The sequence below is a fragment of the Scardinius erythrophthalmus genome (assembly GCF_964197995.2).
Source record: "Scardinius erythrophthalmus genome assembly, chromosome: 15".
In the NCBI taxonomy this organism is placed as follows: Eukaryota; Metazoa; Chordata; class Actinopteri; order Cypriniformes; family Leuciscidae; genus Scardinius; species Scardinius erythrophthalmus.
The window spans coordinates 14,654,531-14,681,470 of NC_138235.1; the positions used below are offsets into that span (position 1 = coordinate 14,654,531).

The following is a 26,940-nucleotide window of genomic DNA, read 5'->3' on the forward strand; positions in this document are numbered from 1 at the left end:
AGCGATGTCAGATTTATGAATTAATCCTTCTTTGTGCTTCTCAATACATTAGTTGATCTGATTCACAAAACTGGTTGGAATGACTCATTCATAAATCAACCGAGCCACAGGAGGGAAAGATTTTCAGTAAATAATGAATTTCACACAAAGTTGCTCTATGAAAACCAGAAGCCTTGAAATAAATGTACAAGCCGTTTGAACAACTTCTATGATACTTTTATGAATCATTATACTTTCAACCAATGAATCACGCTCAAAATTAAAGAGCAGGGAAATGGGGAGAGTTACCATAAATGAACAAAAGTGTACAGAAATAATTTACTGTTGATCGGCACTTGCTGTGTCAAACATCCTGTCTTTTTACGCAATCCGAAAAACTCCCACACTGGTGAGAACTTTTTACAAGCGTGGGTATAGAGTGTCTTGCTTTCACCTGTCATCAAAAAGGTTGTGAACCTTTTTTTTAATATCACGGTAATCGTCAATATCAGCATGTTGTGACGCCCCTAGTGATTGCATAGAAAAGCTCAACTAGCACAGTCTTCATGCTTCCATGAAAGAAAGTCTTACAGATTTGGAACGACACGCTGTATGAGTATTTTTGGGTGGACAAACCCTTTAATAAAGACATTTCGAGTGTCTTATTCCCATCAATGTGCTCCATCCCAGGACCCCTGGACCCTGCCCCTCCCCGTCCTCCACCGAAAAACGCATTCCTCCACGTCTCCCACCGCCTTTGTTGGCTCTAAGTGTCGCTGTGATCTCCCACTTTTCTTCCCGCTCTCCGTTGTCTCGTCACAGCGCTCTCCTTTTCTCTGCCTTGTAATCCTTCCTTCCATAGAGTGGCATTAGCACAGGGACTCTTATCGTCTTTGATGCTACTGCAGGGATTTGGGCAGGCATTAAGTGTCATTAACGCCGGGACTATTTATCACCTGCCTGCCAGCGGATCTGGCTGCTGCTGGATGAGAGCTTTGAGCAGGCTTTACTCACTACACTTGGCCAAAGATCTGAGCCCTGGATGGGTGGGAGGGGAGTTTACGGAGAGCTGGGCCCGCGGTACAGCTGACTGTGGCTTGCCACGTCATGCTAGAGCACGCTGACGAAGTCTTCTTTTGGGTTTGAGATGTATACGGTATTCAGACAATTGATCTTAGAGAGTTGAGGAAATACAGTGAGAGCTAGGAAATGGTGTGATGGTAATACACACGACCAGTCAAAAGTTTTGGATCGGTAAGATTTTTAATTTTTCTAAAAGAAGTCTCTTCTGCTCACCAAGACTGCATTTATTTGATAAAAAGAAAAAAAAAATCTTAAAAAATCTTACCGTTCTAAACCTTTTGACTGGTAGTCAATAGTTGTTAAAACCAGGCTGGAAAATTAAACCGAAACGAAAATGTGTGCGACTGAATTGTTGGTGGAAGTTCTACAATATCAAGTCTTGTGAAACTTTGAAGAAGTAGTTCTCCTTAAACATCATTTATATTCACTCTCATGTCATCTCAAACTTGTATGCTGTTGTTTTTTAATGAAACGCAAAAGTAGAATTTGAATGAAGAATGAACATTTTATGGGTTATGGGTTTGAAGATTCTGATAAAATGTTAATTTCTGAAAGAGAAGAAGTTTTGAGACGCTTTATATTATAATGTCCATATCGCATATACATATCAGGCCGCTTCTCATTGAAGGTTTTAAAGGAGTTCCTGTACACATCATCTTGTCAGCAACTCCAGCTCTCATCTTCCTGTTAATCCTTCAGTTCTAACGAGGCTCACTTTGCCAAACATGATTGGTTTGAGGACAGTCTGCCCGGGTCTGGGACTGAACACAATGCACCCTTTGTGGCAGGAGAGAATGGGGGTTGATGACAGGACAGGGGTCCGGCAGATTTCCATGGCGCAGGAGGAATCTCTGCAATGTGAGCGTGCACATCCTACCCTGTGGGAGTGATCGCAAAACATGCACGCAATTGCGCGGTGCTACTTGGATGAACTTGAAATCCATATAGTCTGCAAATCACATGAGAAAACTGGATGTTTTTGTTTAAACAAGACAAACTTCGACAAATAGGCCTTTTCTAAAGCGACCCCTGCAAGTACAGACCGAACTTCCTTCCTTCCTTCCTTCCCATCATCACCTTGTATCAACTCCACAATCTCAAACCGTGAGTGCAAACATTGACACTGACACCTTAGCTCTCTTTATTCCTTTGACAGGAACAGGAAATATCGCTGTGACTGAGCAGCTTACTCTCTTCTTTGTCTCTCTCCCCCCGCCCTTACTACAGCTATTGTTGGTGTAATAACCCTGACATCTAGCATCTGTCCCAGGGCAATGTACATCTTAAAGGTGGGGCGAATGAAACCTCATGCCTGCCACCTCCTTCCTCAGGAATATAACTGTGCCTTTGTCTTCAGCGGAAGCTACATTGTTTGTTCACAACGCCACTGCATCTTTAGGGACTTTCATTGAGTGACTGCACCTAGGGTCACTCTACAAACTGCCTGTAAATAATGTGTTGGGTAACGTTCAAAAGCGTTTCATTGAATTAATTCAATTCAACTGTTTTCAAGTCAATCAACATGACAACACAAGATCACACTAACAAAAATCATTTTGAGGGTCAGATTGGGTAAAAATAATATCATTTCTTTGGCACTAGCAGCACCAAATTGAAAAAAAGAAATAAAAATGCCTGTTTTCAAACAGGTTTTCCAAGTACGCGGAGTTACGCTGTTTTTGACCAGCGGATTTTGGGACATACGCGTTTTGTTCGTCATTTGAACGGCCGCATCTGCAGGCAGTAAGTGTATCACATTACATTTACATGAAAATACAGCTTAGATTAGTCATAAACGTTAGTCATCTCAATCTTTTCATCAAGAACGCCCTTAACTTTTACATAAAAAGTGTCAGTTACATAAAATGAGTAAGACTGATTACCCTTTGGTAAACTACTAATTAGTCAAACTAGATCTTAAAACAGTCTTAACAAAGTGGCTAAGATTATGCAACTAGCCCCAGGTTAGAACAGGTTAATACAGGTATTTTGTCCTAGAACAAAACAAGTGGCATGTCTAAAAATGAGGAAATTACCGGGAAACGTCTGTTTTATTGTCAGTATTGGCACATGATCATTATTCTGGCTATTTAATTTGTCAGAAAGGAATGTGGATTGTTGAACTCAATAAGAATGCAGAAGGAAGTTATTAAATTCTCTACTCCATTGTTGCTGTCAAAACCATGTTTTCCTATCCGCCTAAGAAACGTGGAAGAAGCCACTGATGAACTGTGCAGTCACCATAACGTCCTGGGATGAGGGCCATCTACTAATCCAGAGGTTATGAACCAAAACTAATGTTGTCATTCCTAATTGAGTAATGAAATTCATAGGCAGCACACAGACAGAGGCGGATTCTCTTGTGATTTTGGTGCCGTTTGGCGAAAGTTGTGCTGAGATAAATCATGCATAACGAGAAACGTGTTGTGTTGAGAAGGCTTGTAGAGAGAGCCGTGATCAAAGACAGTTTTACAGAGGATTCTTGTAATAGTGTTGCTGGGATGTTTTGGATTTAGATACACTACTGTTCAAAAGTTTGGGATCTGTAAGATTTTAATATATTTTAAAATGTCATTTATTCCTGCGATCAAAGCTGAATTTTCAGCGTCATTTCTCCAGTCTTCAATGTCACATGATCCTTCAGAAATCCTTTTAATATGCTGATTTGGTATAAAACATTTTCTATTAGTATTATTGTTGAAAATGGCTGCTTGCAGCTTAATTCAGTGTGAAATGTAATTGTTTTTCAGGACTCTTTAATAAACAGGAATGTAGAAAGAACAACATACATTTAAAATATAGCATTATAAATATCTTTACTGTCATCTTTAATGTAATAAAGATAGCAATTTCTGTAAAACAATGAAAAATTTAATAATAAAATCTCATAGTGATTCCAAACCCCCATGTGCGCAGTGGATACTGTAACATCTAGTACCACCAAAATAAGTTCTAATAGAGACTTTCTGGTCATCTGAACTCTGCGGGCTCCTCAATGTACTGGCCCTTGAGTAATTACAGACATCTATCTTTCACCCAGTGCTGTTCTCTAACAACTGTGTCCTGGCCTGCAGCCAAACACACACTGAGCCGGCAGCAATGTGAGCAACATCAAACCGCGCCCTGTCCTCCTCAACAGACTCCCTGTCAACACGTTTCCTTTGAGTCTTCAAAGAGAGAATCGGTGACTTTCTGAATGTACCTGCTTCTCACCGCACAGTAGTGCACTAAGTCCATTCAGTGTTTTGAAACTAAAGATTTTACTCATGCACAGATATTCAAAAACAAATATAGTGTCCACATAAAATCATTAAAACTTGTCAAATGAAAAATTACATTTAGAGGAATGCACTTAAAATGGATTATATGGGACAAGACTGGGATAAATGCTAAAATGTACACTCAAAATGATTGTACTTGAGACTGGTGTGTTAAACTTGCTCTAAGCTAAGTTATATCCAATCTTTCAACTGTCATTACAATATAAAGCCAATAAAACAATATATTTTATGCAATATGCGCGTCAATGAAATTACCATATTTAAATCTATTAATTTATTCAAAAACACATCAAAACGCAATTCAAACACACAAGGACTTGAATACGCCTCTTCTACAACCAGTATGTGTTTAATCTCTGAATTAAAATTCATTTAGGGTAAATATTTTTTTGAGGGGCATAAAGTAAAAAAATGTGATATCATAATGAAGAAAAAAGCCACAGAAGATGTCAACAGTATTAGGGATGACATCATTTTAGAGGCCAATTTGGAAGCTAGCATCACTCTGGTTCATTCAACAACTCAAAGTTTATGAAATTTTGTTAATTAAGAGAATCTTTACAAATGAATAGAACTTTTGAAACCCAAATACAATCGCTAGAAGTAAAAAAATAAGCATAGGCTATAAACAAAATACACCATGGTCCCATGACTTGAACTTCACCGTCACTCTTTCCCCACCAGCGTTTTTGAAAAAAGTTGCCAGCCACCACCAGCATTTTTTGATCGCTTGATCAAAGAACAGAGCTTCTGATAAAAAAAAATAAAAAAAAATTATTCTAGCTTCATGCACTCTTTTCAACACTTGAATGTGGGTAAGTTTCATTAAAAAAACATAGATGGAGTAGATCGAGTGCATCAATACCCCAAAGTTTCACAGTCCTGTAGCTCGTCCTGGGTCGATATTTCATTCAGTAGTTTTGATTTATATGCTGTTAAATGTTGATGATCGCGTTATTTTATATATGCATCTGCTTACATATGTTATCGCTTGTTTCTGCATCTTCTTCGCATGTGTTTTGATCAGGAGATTCTGTACTCTTTCAGAAGATGTGTAATAGCGCCCCCTACCGTCTAACAGTGAAAACACAGAAAGCCGGAAATTTCCGCTTCTGGCAGCTCTTTCAGTCTTTATTTAAAATCTACAAGTTTGAAAGTTTGAGTTCGATTATAAAGACTTTAAAAGTGGACTAGTGAGATGAGTTTACCTGTTCAGCATGATGACGTTTAATGTCCCACACAACCTCTGTATCTTATCAACTTCTTATCAACTGCCTTTCAAATGTAAAAACTTTTTAAAAAATCACAAGGGATGACTAATGCATTTTATGTCACAGAATAAAATGTCTTGAGCTTGTATATAGAGCTCAACTTGTAGAGAACCCGGACGTAACATGCAAAACAATTAACATTAGCATTGCTTTTCACAGGTGAGTGTTATCTTCAAAGGGCTAATTAACAGATAGTCTTTGCATCTACATGTGTAGTTTTTATCCATCATGCATTGTGGATTCTACAGCCTCAAGCCAACACCCAAACCAACGCCCACCCCTCCCTGGTAAGATGGGGGGCGGGGGGCTCCAGGTCTGCGAGGAGTTTGAGAGGGAGCAGTCTGGAGCCAGAAGCCTGATGCTGGGGCTGATAGTGGGCTTGTCCCGTCGTCTGGCTTCAGCGTGGCTCCTCTCTCCTCAGCTGCCCGCCTCTGAACACACTCCTGTTTACAGTGCGGCTTGACCTGGGTCAGGACCGATAACCATCGCTCCACTGACATAATGGGCAATCCGCATGGAAACCATTTTTGTCTTATGGAGAGGAATGCAATACGGATAAGGGGGAAGCTAAGAGGAAGAGATTAAAGTTCCGAGGAAGTCTTTTAGAGAAGTGAGACTGTGTAGGGCCAAGACACACACGAACATTTCCGACTTTGCCACTTGATATGAATGTGTTTCCAATAGCATTGATTTGCTATGCTCTCAGGGACTATACACTTACTTTATGTCAATAATTGTCTCATTTGTGTCAATTTTTCATTTCTGTTTTTATTTATTTTAGAAGAAACATCTGAGATGAAGAAGAAACGCAACTGAGAACCCTACCATGGGCCAGATTTACTAACAGTTTGCGCCAGCGCTTTTGGCATAAAAAAAACAACTGTCAGGATTTACTAAAGACACGCAGTGAGAAATTTGCGCTTAAAAGGCATGGACATTATTTTTGAGGCTGACCTTATTGAAATTTGTAGGAGTTTCCCTTTCAGATGCAACATTTATAGGAGGAGAGTATTTAAATGAATCTCTGTGATTTACTAAGGTTTGCGCTAGTCAATTAATTGGTATTTGCACCATTATTTAACACCCTAAAAAAAACATGTCTTAAAATAGATGCTTATTTGCCCTGTTTAGCAATTTCAAGGATTCAGCACATAAAATGATCTAGCATACCCACTGAAATCAACATATTGGGTCTCATGGGTTTGGCTTCAATTTATACAGCCGCAAAGATAAGAGTGTGAGACAGAGAATGAAGCAGAAAGAGTGATTGAGAAGGAGACAAAGGAGAAACAAATAGATCTAAATATAGACAGAAAGTGAGGGACCAAGATGCGGGCGGCAGAACAGAGTCACTCCTGCATGTGGTCTCACCCTCTGGTTACGAGAGTCTGGGTGGTCCACACACACACACACACACACACACATAGGCCCTCAATTTCCCTCAGCTCTTAATTCGCTTGTCGTGGTTTCCTCCACAGGCCAGACTCTGGTTAGCCATCACCACTGCAATGCGTCACATAATGACAGCAATTTGCGGTCGCGAAGGGAGAAAACGAGAAAAGAAGACAGAAAGACTTCTTAGACGTCTTACGTCTTACGTCTTACTCCCTTTGTGGAAGATAGAGCCACAAATATCTGAGAGTAAAGGCATGAGTCAATCAAGTATATGTGGAAGGACAGACAGACCCCTGATCTGTGGCTGTGTTTCACCTTTTACACATGGCATTAAAATATATCTATGAGACTGCATATCAGGACCGATATGTGGATTCACATTCTGTCAAAACTGTCACAGAGATGAGGCTACTAGCCACACAATGTATAGTTTTCCATAACTTAGCATCATTCTCTATTTCGTTCAGCTCAATCAGGCCTCAAATGCCTCAGGACATGCTGGTCCACGTCATAACTTTCTGAGAAGACTTGAAACTGATATGCTGCAGGTCTTTTCGCACAGCAAAATTCACTCTAGTCCATTTAGTCTCTAGAATAGGACCCTTGAGTCCACTGTCCTGTAGGGTTGAGGTCCAACCCAGATCAAACTCACCTACCTGTTATTGTCCAGTAGTCCTAAAGACCCTGATTAGCTAGTTCAGGTGTGTTTGGTTAGGGTTGAAAGTAAATTCTGCAGGACCTCCAAGTTCAGAGTTGTCCTCCCCTGCTCTAGAATCTCACTGGGAATTTCAATGTCACTGTTTGAGATATATCTTCATTAACAATTTCTTTTGAATGTTTGTAAATGCATGTGACCTTTTTGCTGATCTTTTACACGTAGAAAGAGAGAGAGGACACGGTGGAGACAGGAGGGGGGAACTAAAAGCCGAATTCAACCCACATTAATGCCATGGCTAGATAGTTGTGCTATAGGGACACATGCAGCTTCTTTACATCCCTTTTTTTGTGTAAAGTACCAGTAATGGACACTCTATTTAATTAATAATATCAAAGTTTGCATGGATCTCTATCCTGGACTTTAGAAAATCTCAAGCCTAGTTCTCCAAATGTATGTTCAAAGTCACGTTTCAGATACAGTCCAGAACTCATTGTGCTGCATGACTTTTGTGCTGCAAAGAGAGTTTAGTAAATCACACATGTTTTCATTTTTATGATGCATTCAACATGTTCCACTTGCCATTCATCTGAAACGCCCGATAAATCATTACAAGGTCGAATCTGTAGTTTCGTTCAGTCTTTTACAAACAAAAATTCTTCATTTTGACATACAAGTTTACACTAAACCACTCTGACCAGCTTCTGGGAGAGATGCAGAGAGGTGAAGGTCGAATCTAAAGGAATAATGATGCCGACATACAAGTAAAAGCCAATCTATAATACAGTCTTGGGTACTTCAACATTACATAAAAAAAAGTGATTGCATCTCATTTAAACTATAATATGCAAATTAAACAATTACTCTCTTCTTATATAGTAAAATAATCAATCAACCGCATTAACACCAAAAGAGGCAAAACATCCAACATCTCTCTACATGTTAAGACTATTTGCCACCTCTTGAAAACTCCACTCTCTAATCAAGTATCAAAGAGAACGTCTTTCAAAACCTTTTCAAAGCAGAAGTGCGCTATTTAATGTGTTGCCTAGAGAGATGATTATTGCAATAAATTTCCTGTTGTCCCCAGTGGCGAGCAGCTGAGGCAGCTGCAGGTCGAGCGGAGGAAACGCCCTCTCTGTCTATCCTCTTCCCTGGCTGGAGTTCACCCTGTCCCTGGAGCTCCTGGTCCTGACCGCAACCTCCAAAAAAGATGCACAAGATGGTTTGCTGGACTTCGCAAGACATTGACATGCTGCTTAGAGATAAAGATTGTTCAAAGTTTTTTCCATTGACATTTGCTTTTGTTTCCCTGCTGTGCATGAGTTAGGAAACCTAATCTGCATGTCAAAGCCAATGAAAGACATTGAAACATAAATTTCAGATGGTGACCTCAACATCAGCTCTTATTCTTTTCATTTATTTTCATCAGATATGCTGGGAATGCTTTTGCTTTTCTTAAGTCTCAAAGCAGAACAACTGTCCGCATTCAAAGTGGCAAATCATCTGTAATGCCTTTTCGCCAATACCTTTGATGTTCGCCAGCAGTTTGGCAAGTGAGAACATGCAGTGGTTTTAGTCATAAAGGATTGTACCTGCACAGACCGCAAGGTTCTTGGCTGGAATAGAGTTTCTTAATGGCATTATTGGAAACTGATCGCATGCATTTATCAGCTTTACTGGTTGGTCAGTTTGGAGATGCTACCTTCAGCCAGATAGTACACTAGCACTCAATCTTTTTGAACTTTTCGGCACACATCCAAGCAGGCCTCTTCCATCCATCTGAGTAAGAATTATGAGCTGTAATTTTAAGTGTATTACAAAAAATGACTTTGATATTTTTTTTTCAGTTACTCTTAAAGTGCAAGCTATGTTTTCTTTGGCACAACCCAACGTAGCATCAAACAAAGTTGTGATGTTCAAAGATCTTATTTACAAGGTTGCTGATGTGTAGATTTCTCATAGTTTAAGGACGCCACCTGCATTTCGACACGTGCCTGTGAGGTATGAGTGTAGTTGGCTGGTTTGGGCACTAATAGCTTTGTTTGGACTGTAGCTGTGCTTCTTTCAAAGAAGTGATGCCACTCTGGCACGTCATGAACACCTCATGGCTCCCTTTTTAAGCAAGCATTCGATCATCTTTTACTGCTCGACACAATGCCCTGAATAAACTAGATCGTCCTTTAGAAATGTCCTAACTTGAGTCGCCCCAAAAAGCACTATAAAAGTGTCATTCCAACTTGCATTTTTGTCTCATTACAAAATGTTTCCACATTCTGCGCAAATCTTACTCCGATATTGAGAGGGAAGCAGGTCATGTGATTCCACTTTCCTAGTTTAGTGAGGAAACCTTATCATATAAGCCTGATACATAGATAGTAACCAGGATTCAGCCAGTAATCTTTCCTGATGCAAGGCACAGCCCTAAATAGTTCAGATAAGGAAACATCTCAGTTTAAAATTCCTGATTTGAGCCTGCCTCTGTCTGGCTATAGTGATCCTTCCTGGTCCACATATTGCAATCTGGGATGAGTTGTATATTCTCAATGCAGCAAATGTAAGCAAACTCATTAAAAAAGCATTAGGGGGGGACTGTGTAAGCTGTAAGCTGTATGCATGTAAAGTAATCTATTTGGAAACTCAGAAGGTTTAATTTGCCCCTTCATTTGGGTAGACGGCTTCTCCCATATGTGGATCCCAAGCATCTCTGGATGGGAAGTTTCTCCTCTATGGTTAAGATCATGAATCTGAAATCTGAGCTCCTGTATAAACCATTTCCACTTAACGATCAGTATTCTGGGTCTCTTCTTTCCCAGCCTTTGTCCTCCCTTAAGGTTTCCAGTGGTGTTGAGGGGGTGAGAACATGTCACCTCAAAAGCAAAGTTTATAGCTTCTGTCAGATCCAAAGAGCCGATGGTGAAATGTGGCTGAGGACTTAACCACAGGTTAAGAGACCCCCACACAGACCCCTACAGAGGTCTACGATGGATTGTCAAGTTTGCCCAGGGGCTGATTTATGAACCTCTGCCACTGAAAAGGACAGAATACACACTTAACCACTCATTCGATAGTTATTCCCTCAACAGAACCCACAGGAAAAAAATATATATATTTCTTAGAAGTTGCTCTTTCATAGTTCAGGAGAATTCTCACTTAGGTTCACTTAAGAATCAGCTTCGTCACAGATATTCTCCCTAAAGAACCCCTAGAGACAAATGAGGCCATTTTTGAAAGTCACATGAAACAGTAAAATGAGAATGTTTGAGTATATTGTAATGTCGTACTTATGGCAAAATACCAAAATCTGCTATCATATCTGTGCATAGATCTGTGCAAATTTTAAAACTAGTCTAGGAGAACCACTTTATTTCATTCCTTCTTTTCTACAGAAAAAAAGAGAAGGAGAAATGCCACGTCTTAATTTGAAAGATGGATCATTTAATGATCCAGAAGGGAAGTTAGTCTCCAACATTGTTGATAGTACAATCTATGATATATACAGTAGTTGATGATGTGATCAAGGTCTACATCTCTGCAATCCTACACAATATTTTTGGGGGTCCCACAAGGCGTTTGTTCTTCAGGGTTGGTTATTCTACAGTGCGCTGAGTAGAAGAATTCGGGTCTTCTCCTCCAGCTCTGGATCTATTTAAAGATGTTCTGGAGATGAGGCAGTCTGCGGTAGGTCCACTGGGTTTATTTATCCTGCATGGGCTCTGACTATTTTCGGGCTGACTTCACAGGGCACTAATTGCTCTCGTTTCACTGTTAGGTAACGGGAAGAGAAGGAAATGAACAATCACTCCCATGTTTGTTTGAGGGTGAGGTTGAGTCTGCGACTCCGCATGTGTACTAGCTTGTACACAAATGGAGTCGTGTGTTAATGACAAGACATTCTACATGGAGGGGCAAAAAAATTTAGCCGGCCTGTTTTTTGTTTATTTGTTTTTCTTTCCATTCAGCCTTTCTATCCGGAATTTGAATTGAGGAACTGAGGAATGTATGAAAGAATGTGTTGTTTTTTCCTCCATGAATTGCGTAAATGCACTTTAAATGACCATTATATAGTGAAGTTTAAAATGAAAGACATTGAAAAAAAGTTTGTTGTCATGTATAATGAATGTGATTTGGTTTGGCAAGCAGGGTCATAACACTCTCAGGTGTAAACATACCTCTGTCTGTCTTACAGCCTGGAGGGTATGTTGTACACCCTGACCCCTCTCACTCACTCACTACATTGCACATCAGTGTGGCAGATTCCTAAGTCTGTTTGAATTGTCCAATGCTCTGAAAAGATCAGACTCCCTCCCCATTGCCTTGTCCATGACCTGTCCTGACGCACAAAGCAGGTAAACAGGCCACTGGGGTACCGTGAGTTGAGATCTACGGTCAGAGTCTAAGCCTTCTTCCCGCTTCTACCAGACATAATACATTACTTTCACCTGCGTCTTGCTTCGGTCATGAACCCATGCCGAAATTTCACCCCAGCAAACACGTACGTCTCTGTAAACTGGACTTCGTCAGCTGGAGTTTTTTATTAAAACTCACCATTCCAGATACCCCGTTGACATTTGGAGCCTCATTTGAAGAAAGTTTTTTATTCTCTTTCTCTGAGGAGCAGTCTGCGAGTATGCCAAATCTGTCCATGTGTTTCATATATTTATTAACTTTCGAGTATTTCTTATTGGAGACTCTGGGTTTTGGTAATGGACTGTTGATGGGGGTACACATCCAGCAATATAAATCCACCGGAGCACCTCAGCTGTGATGTTATTCCTCAGCACTTTGCTCTACGCGTGTCCTGTTGCATTGCTTTGCAGCGGTACCGTAAGCATCAAAGCTGTGAGTGATTGTCCGTGCAGTTTGTCTGCTAGCACCCCCTGAGGGATCAGCCTGCAAACTTACCACATTATAAAGCTCAAAGTGTTCACCACTGCCAGGATGAAAAGACCATTATCGCCCTATTTCATTGAAGAGCTTAGGTGGTTAAACTGAGAGAACATTAGAGCCCTTGGAGCCGTTTAATGATGCAAGCTGCCAGAGTTGAATTCGCTCAGATTCAAAAGTGCGTAAACAACCCTTAAGGTCTGAGGCCCGATCTTGAAAAGGCCTTCTTCTAAACTCTGTGCTCACTTTTCACTCATTTTTATTGACAGCACAGAGAGGGGACAGGAAATGATGCAACAAAGGGGTGGGAAAGAGATTGGAAAATAACAGTATAGGCTACATGAGCCCTATCCTAGCTTCTCTTCTCAATATGAGCACCATGCAGCAACTACTAGGTCATGGCTCCAAAAGTCTCCCACTTTGGTTCCTGTAAATTCTCTACTGCCCTGTCCCAACCAACCAACCAACCAACCAACCAAATAAATAAATAAATGGACAAATAATGAATGAATGAATGAATGAATGAATATATAGCTTGCTCCTCCTTCCTTATTTACTTGTGAATAAAGTCCTGACAAATTTTCCTCATTGAATATCAATATTTATTTATAAACACATCCAATTATGGAAGTAAAATGGGTTCCGAACAGCATTTCATGTCGAATGAACTAAACTCAAATGTGTTTCATGGTTATGTGACATAATTGATAAATGTATATAAAATTTGTTCCAGCTGTATGTAATATTTGACATCATGATTTAGGTGTTAACTCTTCCTGTTTGACCCTTAAAATATAAATCACTGGTCAAAAGGGCTGCAAATAGATTTATGGCCCTAAAATCAGATAACACAACACACTTCAGAGCTTGAAGGCATCTTTCACACACTCACTCTGTTCTTGTTTCTGACTAAAATGTTTCAAGGCCAAAGCACTGGAAGTTGAGGCGGGCCAGTAAGCGAAAACATGTGTCTGTAGCCCTCAGCTCGAGCTCAACATTAATTTGTGTTTGTGTAGAAAATTGCCCTGAGAGAGATGAAAATATATGGCCCTTGGCTTCTGGGAATGGGTTGACAGCTTTGAGGTTTGAGCTGGTTGTATGATGATGTTTTAGCTGGTTGATGCTTGTACTCATCTTCAGTTGAGCTAACCTGGTTTCAGTAGAGCTGACATTTTCAGTGTTTGCTTTGAATGGTAATGGTTTTATCTTTATTGTAGTTATTTAAACATTGGATTTGCCAAATAATGCCTTGAAGTACAGTTCAGTACTTCAAATATAAATGAACCAACTGTCATAAATAATGGGATTTATAGTATATTGTTATTAGCTCAAACATTCTGCTTAAAAATATGCAATATTATTTTTAAGTATTTTAACCAAAACTAAATCTTTAAAACAAAATATACTAGTTATTGTTATACTACAGGGCTGTTGAATGCTTGAATCTGATTGGTTGACAAACGTTAAGGTGTGCAATTATTTCCAGGGAAACGCACGGCTAAAGTAGTTCCAGGCAGGTCTTGACCGCATAACAATTCCATATCACTTTGCCAAATGATTTCAGTTATTTCAAAGGTCCTTACAGCCGACAACAGCAAAAGAACCAAAACCCACAATGACACTGACCAAGTAAATAAATATAGTAAACAATGGGATAAAAAACATTTCCATGTTTTTTGCCACAAAATCACGTTTATGTAAGGAAAGCATAAACTTTCTCTCTCTCCCACTCAAACGCACACACATACAGTACGGACACACTCTCGCACAGAAAAGTGTTGTCAGCGTTGCTCTGAAGATGTTATCAGTAAAATATTTTAGATACTTAAAAGCTACATAAAAATTTCTCACTAGCGAGGTAATAACGGCATTGTTCTTGAAGCATATAAACTTACAGTGTCACTATTAGTTACTGCTGCAGAACACTGTTGAGAGAAGTACAGACTCAGGTAATTCACACATACTTGATAACTCTCTCTCTCTCTCTCTCTCTCTCTCTCTCTCTTTCTAATAACTGCATTAATAGCTGCATTAGTCTGCTATCAGCGGCTTAAGCCTCCGTTACAAGCTCTAAAATTATGTTTTGGAATTAGCAATGGAGGCTTGGGATGAGATGCGTAAGAAATTAGTCCCACATACAAGAGTAATTAAGAACAAAAACCTGACAAATGTCTTGGATTACGACATCTGAACAATGTCTTGAGGTGTGTTAACTGGATAGTATTAGCGTAATAATTGACTCCGGTCCATCAAATTATTAAAAATTAGAAATAATTCAACGGCCCGTCGTCACTGAAAAAAATGGAAACTGTGTCATCATTTACTTAACTTCATAAAACACAAAAGAAGATATTTTGAAAAATGTGTCAACCGTTTTTGTTTATTCAGTGAACGTCAATGGGGCCCAATGTTGTTTCGCAGAAAAAAGAAAGTCGAAAAAAAAATCAAACAATGTATAAAACAATACACAACAGGTTCAAAACAGCCTCAGCTGGGTCAAAATTTATGATATTCACAAACTCTCTGCCATGACTGCATATACCAGTGCATTGATGTACTGTGATAATATGCACTCAAAATATATCCGATGTGCTGCATCTTAATGCATCAACACAGTAGGCTTTTTAGACATTGTACATAAAAAAATATGAACCAATCAACAGTTAGTGTGTGTATGTTTAGGAATGTTCATACAAGTGTTATTCATGTTAATGTACATAACAGCAGTCTCTAACTTTTCCTTGTCTGATGTACCTCAATGTCCACTCCTGTTGAAACCAACAGAAACAAACAAAAACCAGTGCAAAAACAGACTGTCTCTGTGACAGACTTTTTCCGCGCCCCAGGGCACCTGTTGTCCCATATGGGCGATCGCTGCAGAGTGAGACAGGACAGGCATTTAATACTTGCAAAACGTCCAGCGCTGCTGCCTGCTTTCTCAGAAGCGCGTTCACACAGTTCTCACTTGTGCTTTGCTTTTCGCTCTATGAACTGTTTTATCACAATTTAATGTTAAGCAAAACCTGCCATGTATAAAATGATGGCGAGTATCTGATTATGTGCAAGAAAAATAAGCAATAAAAGCATACAGTAACATTACATTAATCTAGTGAGCATAAGCAATGAAAGGATAACATTGCTCAATGCATGTCATTTTCTTAACAAGATATTTTATGAAGGTTTGATTGTCTTGGCTAATGTAAAATATTTCTGATCCAATGAATGAGCAGTTAAAAAAGAAAGAAAAAAAGAAATCAAATGCCAATAGAATTTCGTGACAGAACTTTGAGGGTCATGTATTCTGAATTAGAAGACGGAATTAGATGTGAAATCTGAAGTCTCAAGCTCAAATGGGGCAGCTGGGATGACATATTGTAGATTTAAGTACTGGTTGCTAGGCAACTATACATCCCATAATTAAAAAAAAATAATGCAACAATTGGCCACAGACCCTTCATGCATTTACATTTTGGCGAGTTTTCAGTAAAGGGATTAAAAGTTATAGCTGTTCAAAGTGAAATCATAATGACAGGCCAGTGCAAAAGCAAAAGATTTCAGGCCGTGAAAGCAGTTGCATGTTCTAATGCAAACACTTTTTCTTGGTTTGTCTAAAAGTTTGACATGAAAAAAGGCGACCGATGAATGAGCACTTTCAGTAAACGGCGTCAGAAGAACAGAGCTTTCTTGCAGAACGGTCCCCGTCGTACTTAAACACACACTTTGACATCTTAACAATGACACGCACATCAAAGCTCAGTCAATATTTACATCAATCTCCTCTCCTCCGGTGAAGAAAGAAAGAATTTGAAAGACTTCTGCGGGTCTGATCTACACAGACTCGTAATGAAATTTTGAGAGGAAAAAAAAAAGACTTTTCATAAAGTCTTTATGAAAATGTGTGTGAAAAACCTCAATCTGACCAATAGAATTTCCACGATATTCAATGAACACAAAGATTCGCTAGTGAGATTGTATTTCAATTTTGTCAGGACATGATCAGTCCTCATTATGTTAATAAGATTAGCACAAAATTATCTGCAGTGTTTAATAAAAGTAGGAAATGGACTTCAAATATGAAACTGAAGTCATGCGATGTATTGCACAACGCAATAAAATTCCCTACAACATTGGCAGGATTAAAAGAGATCCAATCCCATGCACTTGCAAATGTCTAGAGACGCCGCTCAAGACGTTTCAATATGTTTGAAAGGTTGCGGTACATGTGTTTGCAATCCAATTCCCAACCATGAGCTATGCTTCCTCCAAAGCCTGAAACACAACTCTCTCCAGTTATTGATTCACGTGAGCTGCACAACGTTTTATGAGCGAACATTTGAGTCCTCCTTTGCGTCATCATTCACAATCAGGGGACATATGGCATGCCTTAGCGATTAGCATGGACTTAAACCCAACAGGCTTCCAGCTGACATGGAGAAACCCAATACTGTACGGAGCGCCCCACTGCATCACTCTCCACACACGTTCCCATCAGATACCGCTGCACTGAGAACTGTCACAGGACACATGGGAAACGAGCATTGCTTTTCCCGTTTGGTAACGAACTGCACGCTCTATGCGGTTCCGCTCGTGCTGAAATTGTCCCGTTTGGAGCAAAACAGCTTTGCTAATGTGAGCGGAGTTTGTATTACAGCTCTGATTGAAGGTGCACGTCAGCACCAATCACTCAAGACGGATCACATGTATGTCATACGTCCTTAACTGGTGGGTCGCCATCCAGAGATGGGTTGCAGGTCACAGGGAAAAAAACTAAAACAGTGCTACATTTCAATAATACACCACATCTAATCACATATTAATAGTAAGGATAGCATAAATAAATTAAATGATAATGATTATATAGGAAGAATTTACAGTCCTGTTCCCCATGTACATACTATGTACTTATTATAACTGGGTAATAACTAGGTAATAACCCTGAACCTACCCCTAAACCTAACCTTAACCCCCGTAGTAACCTTATATTACCCAGTACTTTCTTAGGTAAGTACATGTCAAGTGCAGCAATTATTTAAAATATAAGTCGTATTGTTTTTGGTCATGCCTTCACTGTAACCACGGTATTTAAGTGCAAATTCATCTGTCACTTAGAAGAAGCAGCCAAATCAGATGTCAGGTGTGCGCTTATCCTCATAAACCATGAACAAAACTACTTAAGATAAAAGAAAACATGCTACAGACATTAAATGCAGGTGCACTTAGAATAAGCATAAATGGAAGACCAAAATGTGACTCTTGTTGATCTGTATGATCTTCTGAATGATCAATAATATTGGTACTGTGTTGGGTTTCCACTTGATGTCCTGACGCAAAACCAGTTGTCAGAGTCTGTTATTAACCTTAAGCCTGCCATATCCTAAACCCGGCATCAAACAATAATCTTACAGCGTCCTTTTGAAGATATTTAAAGTAATCAAACCAAACAGCTCTCAAGATCTATTCGCAACACCTCACTGTCTCAGCAAAAGCAGGTGATGGAAGAGGGAGGGCGTACTCACAGGTAAGACGTCAAAGGACTCAGGTCAGTTGGCACACTGGATAGTCCCTGTTCGGAGCAGTCCACGAGCAGCAGGATGCCATCCTCCTCACACTGGCACGCAGACGGGCACTGCTTCACAGGCACCGCGGCACCCGGCGGCCCGTGAGAATGGGCACACGAGACGGCATGCAGGATCAGTAACACCACCAACATGACAATGACTCCAACTCTTGTCTTTCTGTGGATGGGCTGTGAATGAGTCTGTCTGTCTCTCTGCAGGCTCACTCAGCTGTAGCTCTACTTGTCTGTGTGTATGTGTCTGTCCTCTCTCAGCTCTCTGAAATGTTATCCTAAGCCTCGTCTCTGTAGATTTATTCTGTCACTTCAAACTCCCATGGGTGAATGAGTCAGTCAGGGGCTTACGCAGGTCTTCTCTCTCTCTCTCTCGTCTCATCTCACTTAGGAGACATTCACCTATTGTAGTGGAAGCTTGCAGCGCTCCTCTGATTGGCTGGAGCTTCTGGAGGGCGGAGCCGCCCGGCACAGCACTCCTCCTACTTTCTCTCGCGCGCTCTTTCTGCCTCGGGCAGCTGGAGTGGATGGTTGGAAGAAAGCAGTGGAGCCGATCTCTGAGAGGGGGAGAAGTGACGGACAGAACGGAGATCTCAATTTCACTGTGCCTTCTCATCACACCTTTAGATGTAACACAATCCTTCCCTCATAATCACTTTTCTACAGCTGCTGAAATCCAGAGTTGCTCTAGATCCTCCAGCGCGAATTTAGCCGTCCGTCAAACACTGACCACTTCTCCTGCCGTTGCTCCTCGTATAAATCACATGCGAGTATTGTTTTGCTCCATTTCTCTTGGAGCAACGCTTACATGGTGTTTTATAACCCGAACAACAATAATTGAGTTAAGCTGCGGGCTCCCCTCAGCCAAACAAAGTACAGATTTACTACTTCACTGTCCCAGCTTGTACAGCGGGGTGTCTTTTCACCGCAAGAGACATGAATATCCTATACAGAGCGAGAGACATTTGCATTGCTTGCTCGGTGGGTCTCACTTTAACTAGTGGAAGGAACGATGATAAATAGTGCTGTTTATTCAATTGGAAAAGTGGACAATGAAACTTTCCAGATCGCTAGGTGATAAATACTATCTGTTTATGTCTCGAAGGATCATGGGAACTCCTGATCGGTTGCCGTCACGGGTCCTAACAGCTCAATTTTACCTAAGATGTACCACAACATACACATTCCCAGGAAATGTCCAGGATATTTCCAGAAGCTGTGTAAGGCTTCCTTCAAGATGTGACTCCAAACATCTGCAAAACTCCTTAAGTACTGTCACTGTGGCCGTATTATCATGCGCATGATGTTTTATGTTGTGTATTGTTTGTTTGGATCATCTTTTACAATGCTAAGTTGGCATTGGTTTCTGGAAAAGTTCCCATTAGAAATCTTGCGTAGTAGTGCCCAAAGCACTGTCCTCTCTTGTTCTGCTTCATTCTATTATTTTTTTTAGCTTGTTTTTGTTATGTTCATGGGGGGTCTCGATTGTTAGCGTGACACGTTTCCTTTTTTTAAAACTGTGGCCAGTTTCAGAGAATCAAATAACATTAGTTTGAGTGCTTCAGTTGTTTTGCATTAATCTTAGTCATCACATCTGTTTCAAAATCTTCCTTTCTATGAGTCGATGCTTTTTATACTTCAAGCGTTACAGTCCAGCATGAGGATCTCCAGCGCTGCTCATTCATCTGTTTTAGAGTCATTCACAATCGGCTCAAATGAATTCCACTAATTCATTAAAATTCCTCAGCTGAGCCTATTTTCTGTGGAGCCTTTGTTACATGCCCTCAAAAAAAAAGAAAGGAAAAAAAGAACTGTAGTCATTGATGCACGTTATGTCTGTATTATCCACACACACACATACACACCAGCAAAACTCTCACACACCAAAACACCATCAAGAGCCCAATTCTCATGCAAACGTTCATAGCAGTAATTGCTTTGCCTGAGGACAGCCTCAATATAGATCCACAAACATGCAGTTCTCCCCTCTCTCTCGGTTTAATTTATGTCAGTTCAGTTACCAGTCTTGTCATGCAAGAAGTGATGAAATGTAAGAGATGCTGAATAAAAAAAATACTGGTAGCACTTTATTTTACAGTCCTGTTCCCTAATTACAATTACTGGGTAATAACTAGGTAATAACTCTAAACCTAGCCCTAAACCTAACCCATGTAATCTTTTATTATCCAGTACTTTCTTAGGTAAGTACACTGCAAGTGCACATACTGTAAAATGAAGTGCAATCGAAACATTAAATAAATGATGATTGCTTGTACCCTAAGGAAAGTTTAATCGGTCGTAGGATGCCCTGTAGCTCAGAAGACTTAACAGAGCTTTTGTTTCTGGTTTTCTCCCTAACATTTCTTAGGAGCAATACAAATAGTAATGAATGAGCTATAAAATTAATGTGAAGTCAGATAATTTGGCCATGGAGGAAACAGATGAGAAATGTGCAAGTTTTGATATATATATATAAAAAAAAAAGAGTTTTGATAAGCAAACTTTATTTTGGGCACAGTGTGAGATTACTGAAATCACTTCGGAAACTTTAGATGTGATGAATGTGAGATTATAAGAGTCTTTTTCATGGGTTTTAAAGTCCCCCTATAGTCAATAATTGTATCCCTTAAAACTCATATTTGATCACCAAAATGACATATTTAAACGTTTTTTACTTGAATATGATTATGCAAATGATCCCCGCCTCCACTCACTCACAGCAGCTCAGAGATCCACTAGTTGACGATCACACGTTGACCTGATTGGTTACAAGGTAGTTTGTGACGTCAGAAACACCAACGATTTCAAACTGCGTTTTCGAGACTGTCTTTGGTTCACTGCAGTTTTAAAGAGAAAATACTCAACAATGGTGTTAACTTATGAATTAGTACATGGTTTGTGTTAAAGCATATTAAAAACACCACATAGAGATATAAACAATATTAAAAGCTTGATTTTCAACATAGGGAGATTTAAGTATATGTCTTAAGTATACACTCTCTAGAAGAAACAATTGAAATATTAAAGATATCTCATTTTTATTAAGGTAAATTTTTCTGTATTTGTCTTGTTTTTCCACTAAAAATATCTAAACATCCTTTAGACAATATGCATAAAATGGCACAATATATTTATAGTTGCATAATTATCTTGCTTATGAAATTGTATTTTGAAATTGAAACAAGTTTTTATTTAGGCCTATGTATTATACTTGTCAAGTAAATCTTGATATTTTTACTGGAAAACTATCTAAAAAAAATAAAAAACATACTGAGAAAATATTTTGTTGCCGTGCTGCAAGACTGAGGTTTGTGTTTTTTCCGTACAGCATGAATGAAATCTGCTCTCACTATTTCTCCTGAAGAGCAAAACAGAAAGAACAAGCGATCCTGAAAAGCTCATACGCTGAAAAGCAGGGATTTGTGAACAATGTGGCGGCAGTAAAGGAGAAGTTGAAAGTTAGACGTGCTGTCACCAAACACAGCTCTGCAAACAGTTCCCACCTCTGGGCACCTGCTCGCTGAGTCGGAGGCCAAAACAGGGTTGGGTTACCTATATGGCTGGAGATACAGGGACCGCTGGAAGATTTGCCCCATTCCCTGCCCCTGAAGATCAAAGGCCTACACTCCCCTCTCAAGCTCATATCCACCCACACACACTCTATCCAAGCATCGGCAATCTTTTAAGGCACAAAAGGGAAGCAGTTACCTGGCTCTCACCTGTCTGAATCTGCCACAGGTTATTCGAGCTCCGTCAAGCACGGAAGTCCATTCAGCGGCTGCCTGATGAGAGGGAGAAACTGGAGACCTGGTTCTACCCACTTACCGAGGCTGGGAACAGACAATTACGGGTGAACGCAGTCATATCTGGCTGCTATGACCACCTGCTCGGTTCACTTGAGGAAACGTCTCAGAATAAAAGCACACGGCTAGCAAAACAACTCTCAATACTTCTAAGCCTTGACCTTGCTGTGCAACATTCTGGTTAAAATGCTGCAATAGTGATCAAACTGCTACAATATATCATTTTAAAGAATAAAAGGGCTTTTAATGGGCTTCCTTCCCAGATTTAAAATGCTCCCTGTTCCTGAACAATATTTCCTAGTAGTATCAGCCATTCCATTGCTAAGGAGTTCAGAATGTTCTTTGTGGTATTGCAAAGGTGTTGTGGGTGGTTGCTAGGGTGTTGCTAAGGAGTTCTGAGATGTTGCCAGGTCATTCCTTGGAGCTGGATAATAACCAGAAACTGGATAAAGCCTATATCAAAAGGAAAACAGCCTAAACGGTTCATGGCATTATTTATTTGAATTTAGTTTTTTTTTACTTATACAAAATGTTTCAATTATATTCAAGCATTATCACACGAGCAAAGTGCTGTTTGTTCCGAATAGCAACAGCACGACTGTGAATGTGATGCATTTGTACAACCGTTTTAACAGTTAAAAGCAGGGTAGGCGATTTGTTCCAGAAACATTTTTGGTTATGCTGGTTGAAAGTCTCTTTACAATCCCGATAGCAATCACTAAGTTAGGTGGTCTAAATGTATTTATATGTCTATATATTGTCTGTGGAAGGTGAAGAACCATAAAATTCTCGTCCAATCATTGCATTCGGTCCGAATGTCTTTCCAGCCTGTCAACTTATGTATTTCTATACCACGTCAACAGTGCATTTCATGCTCTGCAGAGTTAGACAGACATCAGTCACTAAGCGCCACAACTGAAACAGCAGCCGCCGTTTACAGTTCCTCCTGAACCAAAACAACCAGCTTAGGCTGTTTTCACGCCATAACTACTGTAATTTGGAAGAGATGGAAACCCGTGAGGTTATACTTGGAGAGGTTTGTGACTCGAATATATGCGTTTAAATGCGACACTATCAACAGCAAAATGAATCTGCAGCGGTCAGGTGGTACAGATCAGTGCTCTTTAAGTTGTTTATGTTCATTATTATTGTAATGTTATGTGCTTTGAGACATGAGGTAGTTTAATGCCGTCTCTTATGACGCTTTGCTCCCTGCTTTGTGGGTTTATGTGTTTTGAAGGAGCCGTGGCTTTGAAGACGCTCTGAAGGGAGGGTGGGATCTCATGCTTTCAAAGCTAGCTTGCTATTCCTAGCCTCTCAGAAAATTGCCTACTCTACCTTTAAAATGCACAACAAATTTAAATTGAGTTACTTACATGTTAGATTGAGTATATTTTGCAGTTGCAGTGCAAAAGTAGATTCACATTCAAAGCAGAATCGCCGCGCTTCTCTAGACAGTAGACGCAGCATTTCATCCTGAATGAATCAGTGTTTTCAACGAATCAGTGGAATCTGTCACTTGTCACACCTACTGGTGTAAAGATGTAAAATTCTAGTCATTCCTTAATTGTAAATGTTTATAGGCCTACATTTTTTTGCACACGTTTTTGGATTATCACTCGTTTTATTGTCCACCATTGAAAAGTGAAACAAACATGCCAAACGATTTGAAGAGTATAAAATATAAAGTTGAAAATGTTTTGGGTTTTAGTTTAGTTTTTATTCTAGACACTTTTTATTATTTATTAGACACATTTATTAGACATCTCTATTAGATTTGGATTGCTGGTGAAGACATTAACCTGTGATCCTGCACAAGGGTTCACGTCCCAGGATGTTTACCCCCAAAGACAGCGAGCTGAATTCATGTTGGCTCACTCGTGAGAATCACATTTGACAGTATAAAATACAGTCAGCAAGTATACATGATAATACACACACGAGTCAGAGCCTGCCAGGGTGAACAGAAGAAAGAAAAGGATCTTATTTTGATTCTATTTTAAGTCTTGCCATTGGCACTCCAATTATAGAAGCAAAGGTAAGGAGGGGGGCATGATTTAAATGGCAATAAATAAGGATGATAAATTATCGATTGTCTCAAATTTTATTGCTTCAATTATTTCCAGGCAAAGACTTGTTGCACGTGTTACTTTGGGACAAGTCAGACTGGTTATAGGGTTAGAATCTAAACTCTTCCAACGTGTCTGCATCACATTCAAAGCGTGGAAGTAAATATTAAAAATAGTTACTCTAGTACTCTATGCTATTTCTGCACTATGCACTCAACTTGACCATTTACAGTGTGACGAGTGAACTGTTAAAATTCACGGCTGCTATCGTTTGGCATATTTTAAAGGGGTCCTTGATTATGATTTCCCTTTTTTAGTTAGTCAGTTAGTGTGTAATGTTGCTGTTTGAGGACTACAACAAATTGTCACGGTTCATGAATCGGCTGTCTCATTTCTGATGTGTGTGTGTGTGTCTGTGTGGGTGTGGTTACTCATTGTGTTAATTATTGTCGCCAGCTGTGTTCAATCCCCGTTCCCTTTATATGTGCAGTAATTCCCATCTCATGTTGTCAGATCGTTGTGGCTTCCCCGGTGTCGTGTCCTGTTCCCTGTGTACTGCTCTCATCTCCTCGTGTGGATTACTGTCTTCGTGGACCCGCTTCGTCGTGTTTCACGCTGTCTGGATTGTTTATTGTTCCTGGTTCCTGAGCACGCCTTCACCGCACACCATCACCGGGTTGCCCACTGAAGTCCCTGCGTCATCTCGCCATCAGAGTGTTTGTTTCCCCGACCTGTGTATCTCTGACCATCTTCATTAAACATTCTTTTACTTGCAATTGTATCCGTCTCTGTTTCACCACAGAACGATCTGACCAATCATGGATACAGCAAGTGCGACCAGTTTGAATGACTTCATCACACATAGCGTCACAAGAATGGATCAACAAGGAGAGGAGATCGCCAACACAGGTCGCGCGGTTCAAGCACTCGTGACGCAGGTGTCCGAGCTCACCCAACAGCTACAACTTCTTCGAGCTCCCACTGCGCCGCCCACACCGCCCGTTCAGCCCCCCCCGCCTCCGCAAGAGAATCAGCCAGAACCTCGTCTGCCCACGCCTGAGAAGTATTCAGGTGAGCCTGAGTATTGTAGGGCTTTTCTCACAGCATGTTCCCTGCACTTTGCATTGCAGCCACGGACCTTTTGCACTGAACAGTCTAAAGTGGCGTTCGTGTTGACACTACTGTCGGGGAAGGCGGCTCTCTGGGGAACGGCGGTGTGGGAGAACCAAAACACCTGCTGCGCCTCGTTCCAGGCACTCTCCACAGAGATGAGAAGAGTCTTTGATCGAGCGGTAGCGGGTAAGGAGGCGGCCAGATTACTCGCTGATCTACGTCAAGGTAATGGCTCGGTGTCGGATTATTCCATCCAGTTCCGCACCCTGGCCGCAGAGTGCCAATGGAACGAGGAGGCGCAGTGGGACATGTTCCTGCATGGGTTGGCTGACCGCGTTCAAAAAGAGATTTACATTCTGGACCTTCCCAAGACCCTGGATGGCCTGGTGGAGCTTGCTCTGAGGGTCGATGCTCGTCTTAATCGTGTGACCGCTCAGGTACAGCAGAGTCGACTCCAGTACCACACTGAGGATCCACGGGCCAACGGCGGGAGCGCGGTCAGCCCAGTTTCAGATCATGAACCCATGCAGGTGGGGAGAGCTCGGCTTTCCCGGGAGGAGAGGGAGAGGCGGAGATCCCAAGGACTCTGTCTTTACTGTGGCAAGCCTGGCCACTTTCTCTTTTCCTGTCCGGTAAAAGAGCAAGCCCGGTAGTAAGTATGAGGCTACTATCGGGTGGGATCTCCGCCGAGAAGACCTCATCACCATCATCAACCCTCCTCCCGGTAAGACTGAAGTGGGCAACCTCCACGCACCGCACTCAATGGACAAGAACTTCCAGGAATCTCCCACTCTACTGAACCCCTCACACTTATCACTTCTGGCAATCACACTGAAATCATTTCCTTTTTACTCATGGACTCACCACTAGCACCAGTGGTTTTAGGGCACCCGTGGCTCACTCAACATAACCCCCGTATCGACTGGCACAATAATTCCATTTCCACTTGGAGTAACCGTTGTCATGAGTCATGTTTGTTGTCTGCCTGTTCGTCTGTGTCTGGTTCTGTGTTTCAGAGTGAGGCAGCGGATTTGTCTAACGTGCCCGCGGAGTATCTCGACCTGAAGGAGGTGTTCAGTAAGTCTCGTGCTGCTTCTCTTCCTCCGCATCGTTCCTATGACTGTGCGATAGATCTACTGCCAGGTAAATCTCCGCCTAAGGGCAAACTTTACTCTCTTTCTGTTCCCGAGAGGGAGGCCATGGAGAAATATATTTCTGATTCTCTAGCCTCTGGGTTCATCCAGCCTTCCTCTTCTCCTGCGGGGGCGGGGTTCTTTTTCGTTGGGAAGAAGGATGGCTCTCTGCGACCTTGTATTGATTACCGAGAGCTGAACAACATCACGGTAAAGAATTCCTATCCTTTGCCGTTGATGTCTTCAGCTTTCGAGAGGTTGCAGGGAGCATCCATTTTCACGAAACTGGACTTACGTAATGCATATCATTTGGTTCGCATCAGGAAGGGGGATGAATGGAAAACCGCTTTTAATACCCCTAGGGGGCACTTTGAATATTTGGTTATGCCTTTTGGGCTGTCCAACTCCCCAGCGGTTTTCCAAGCACTCGTTAATGACGTGTTGAGAGACATGGTCGATCAGTTCATATATGTTTACCTGGATGACATATTGATTTTTTCTTCGTCTCTCCAGGAACACGTTCAACACGTCAGACGAGTGCTCCAGAGACTGTTAGAGAATGGGCTTTTTGTCAAGGCGGAGAAATGCGTGTTTCATGCACAGTCTGTTCCTTTTCTAGGGTACATCATCTCTTCTGAGGGAGTGCGCATGGATCCTGACAAGGTTAAGGCTGTGGTAGATTGGCCAAGTCCAGATTCCCGT

General features: G+C 40.9%; 1 protein-coding gene across 1 annotated transcript in view; it reads right to left on the reverse strand.

Annotated features, from left to right (window-relative positions):
- Positions 1-18,364, reverse strand: part of lgr6 (leucine-rich repeat containing G protein-coupled receptor 6) — an 84,696-nt gene extending 66,332 nt beyond the window's left edge. The window contains exon 1 of the mRNA XM_081387327.1: positions 18,068-18,364. Within this exon, the coding sequence (XP_081243453.1) occupies positions 18,068-18,261 (194 nt within the window). The 5' untranslated portion in view covers positions 18,262-18,364. The remainder of the gene's footprint in view (positions 1-18,067) is intronic.
- Between the last annotated feature and the right edge of the window lie 8,576 nt (positions 18,365-26,940).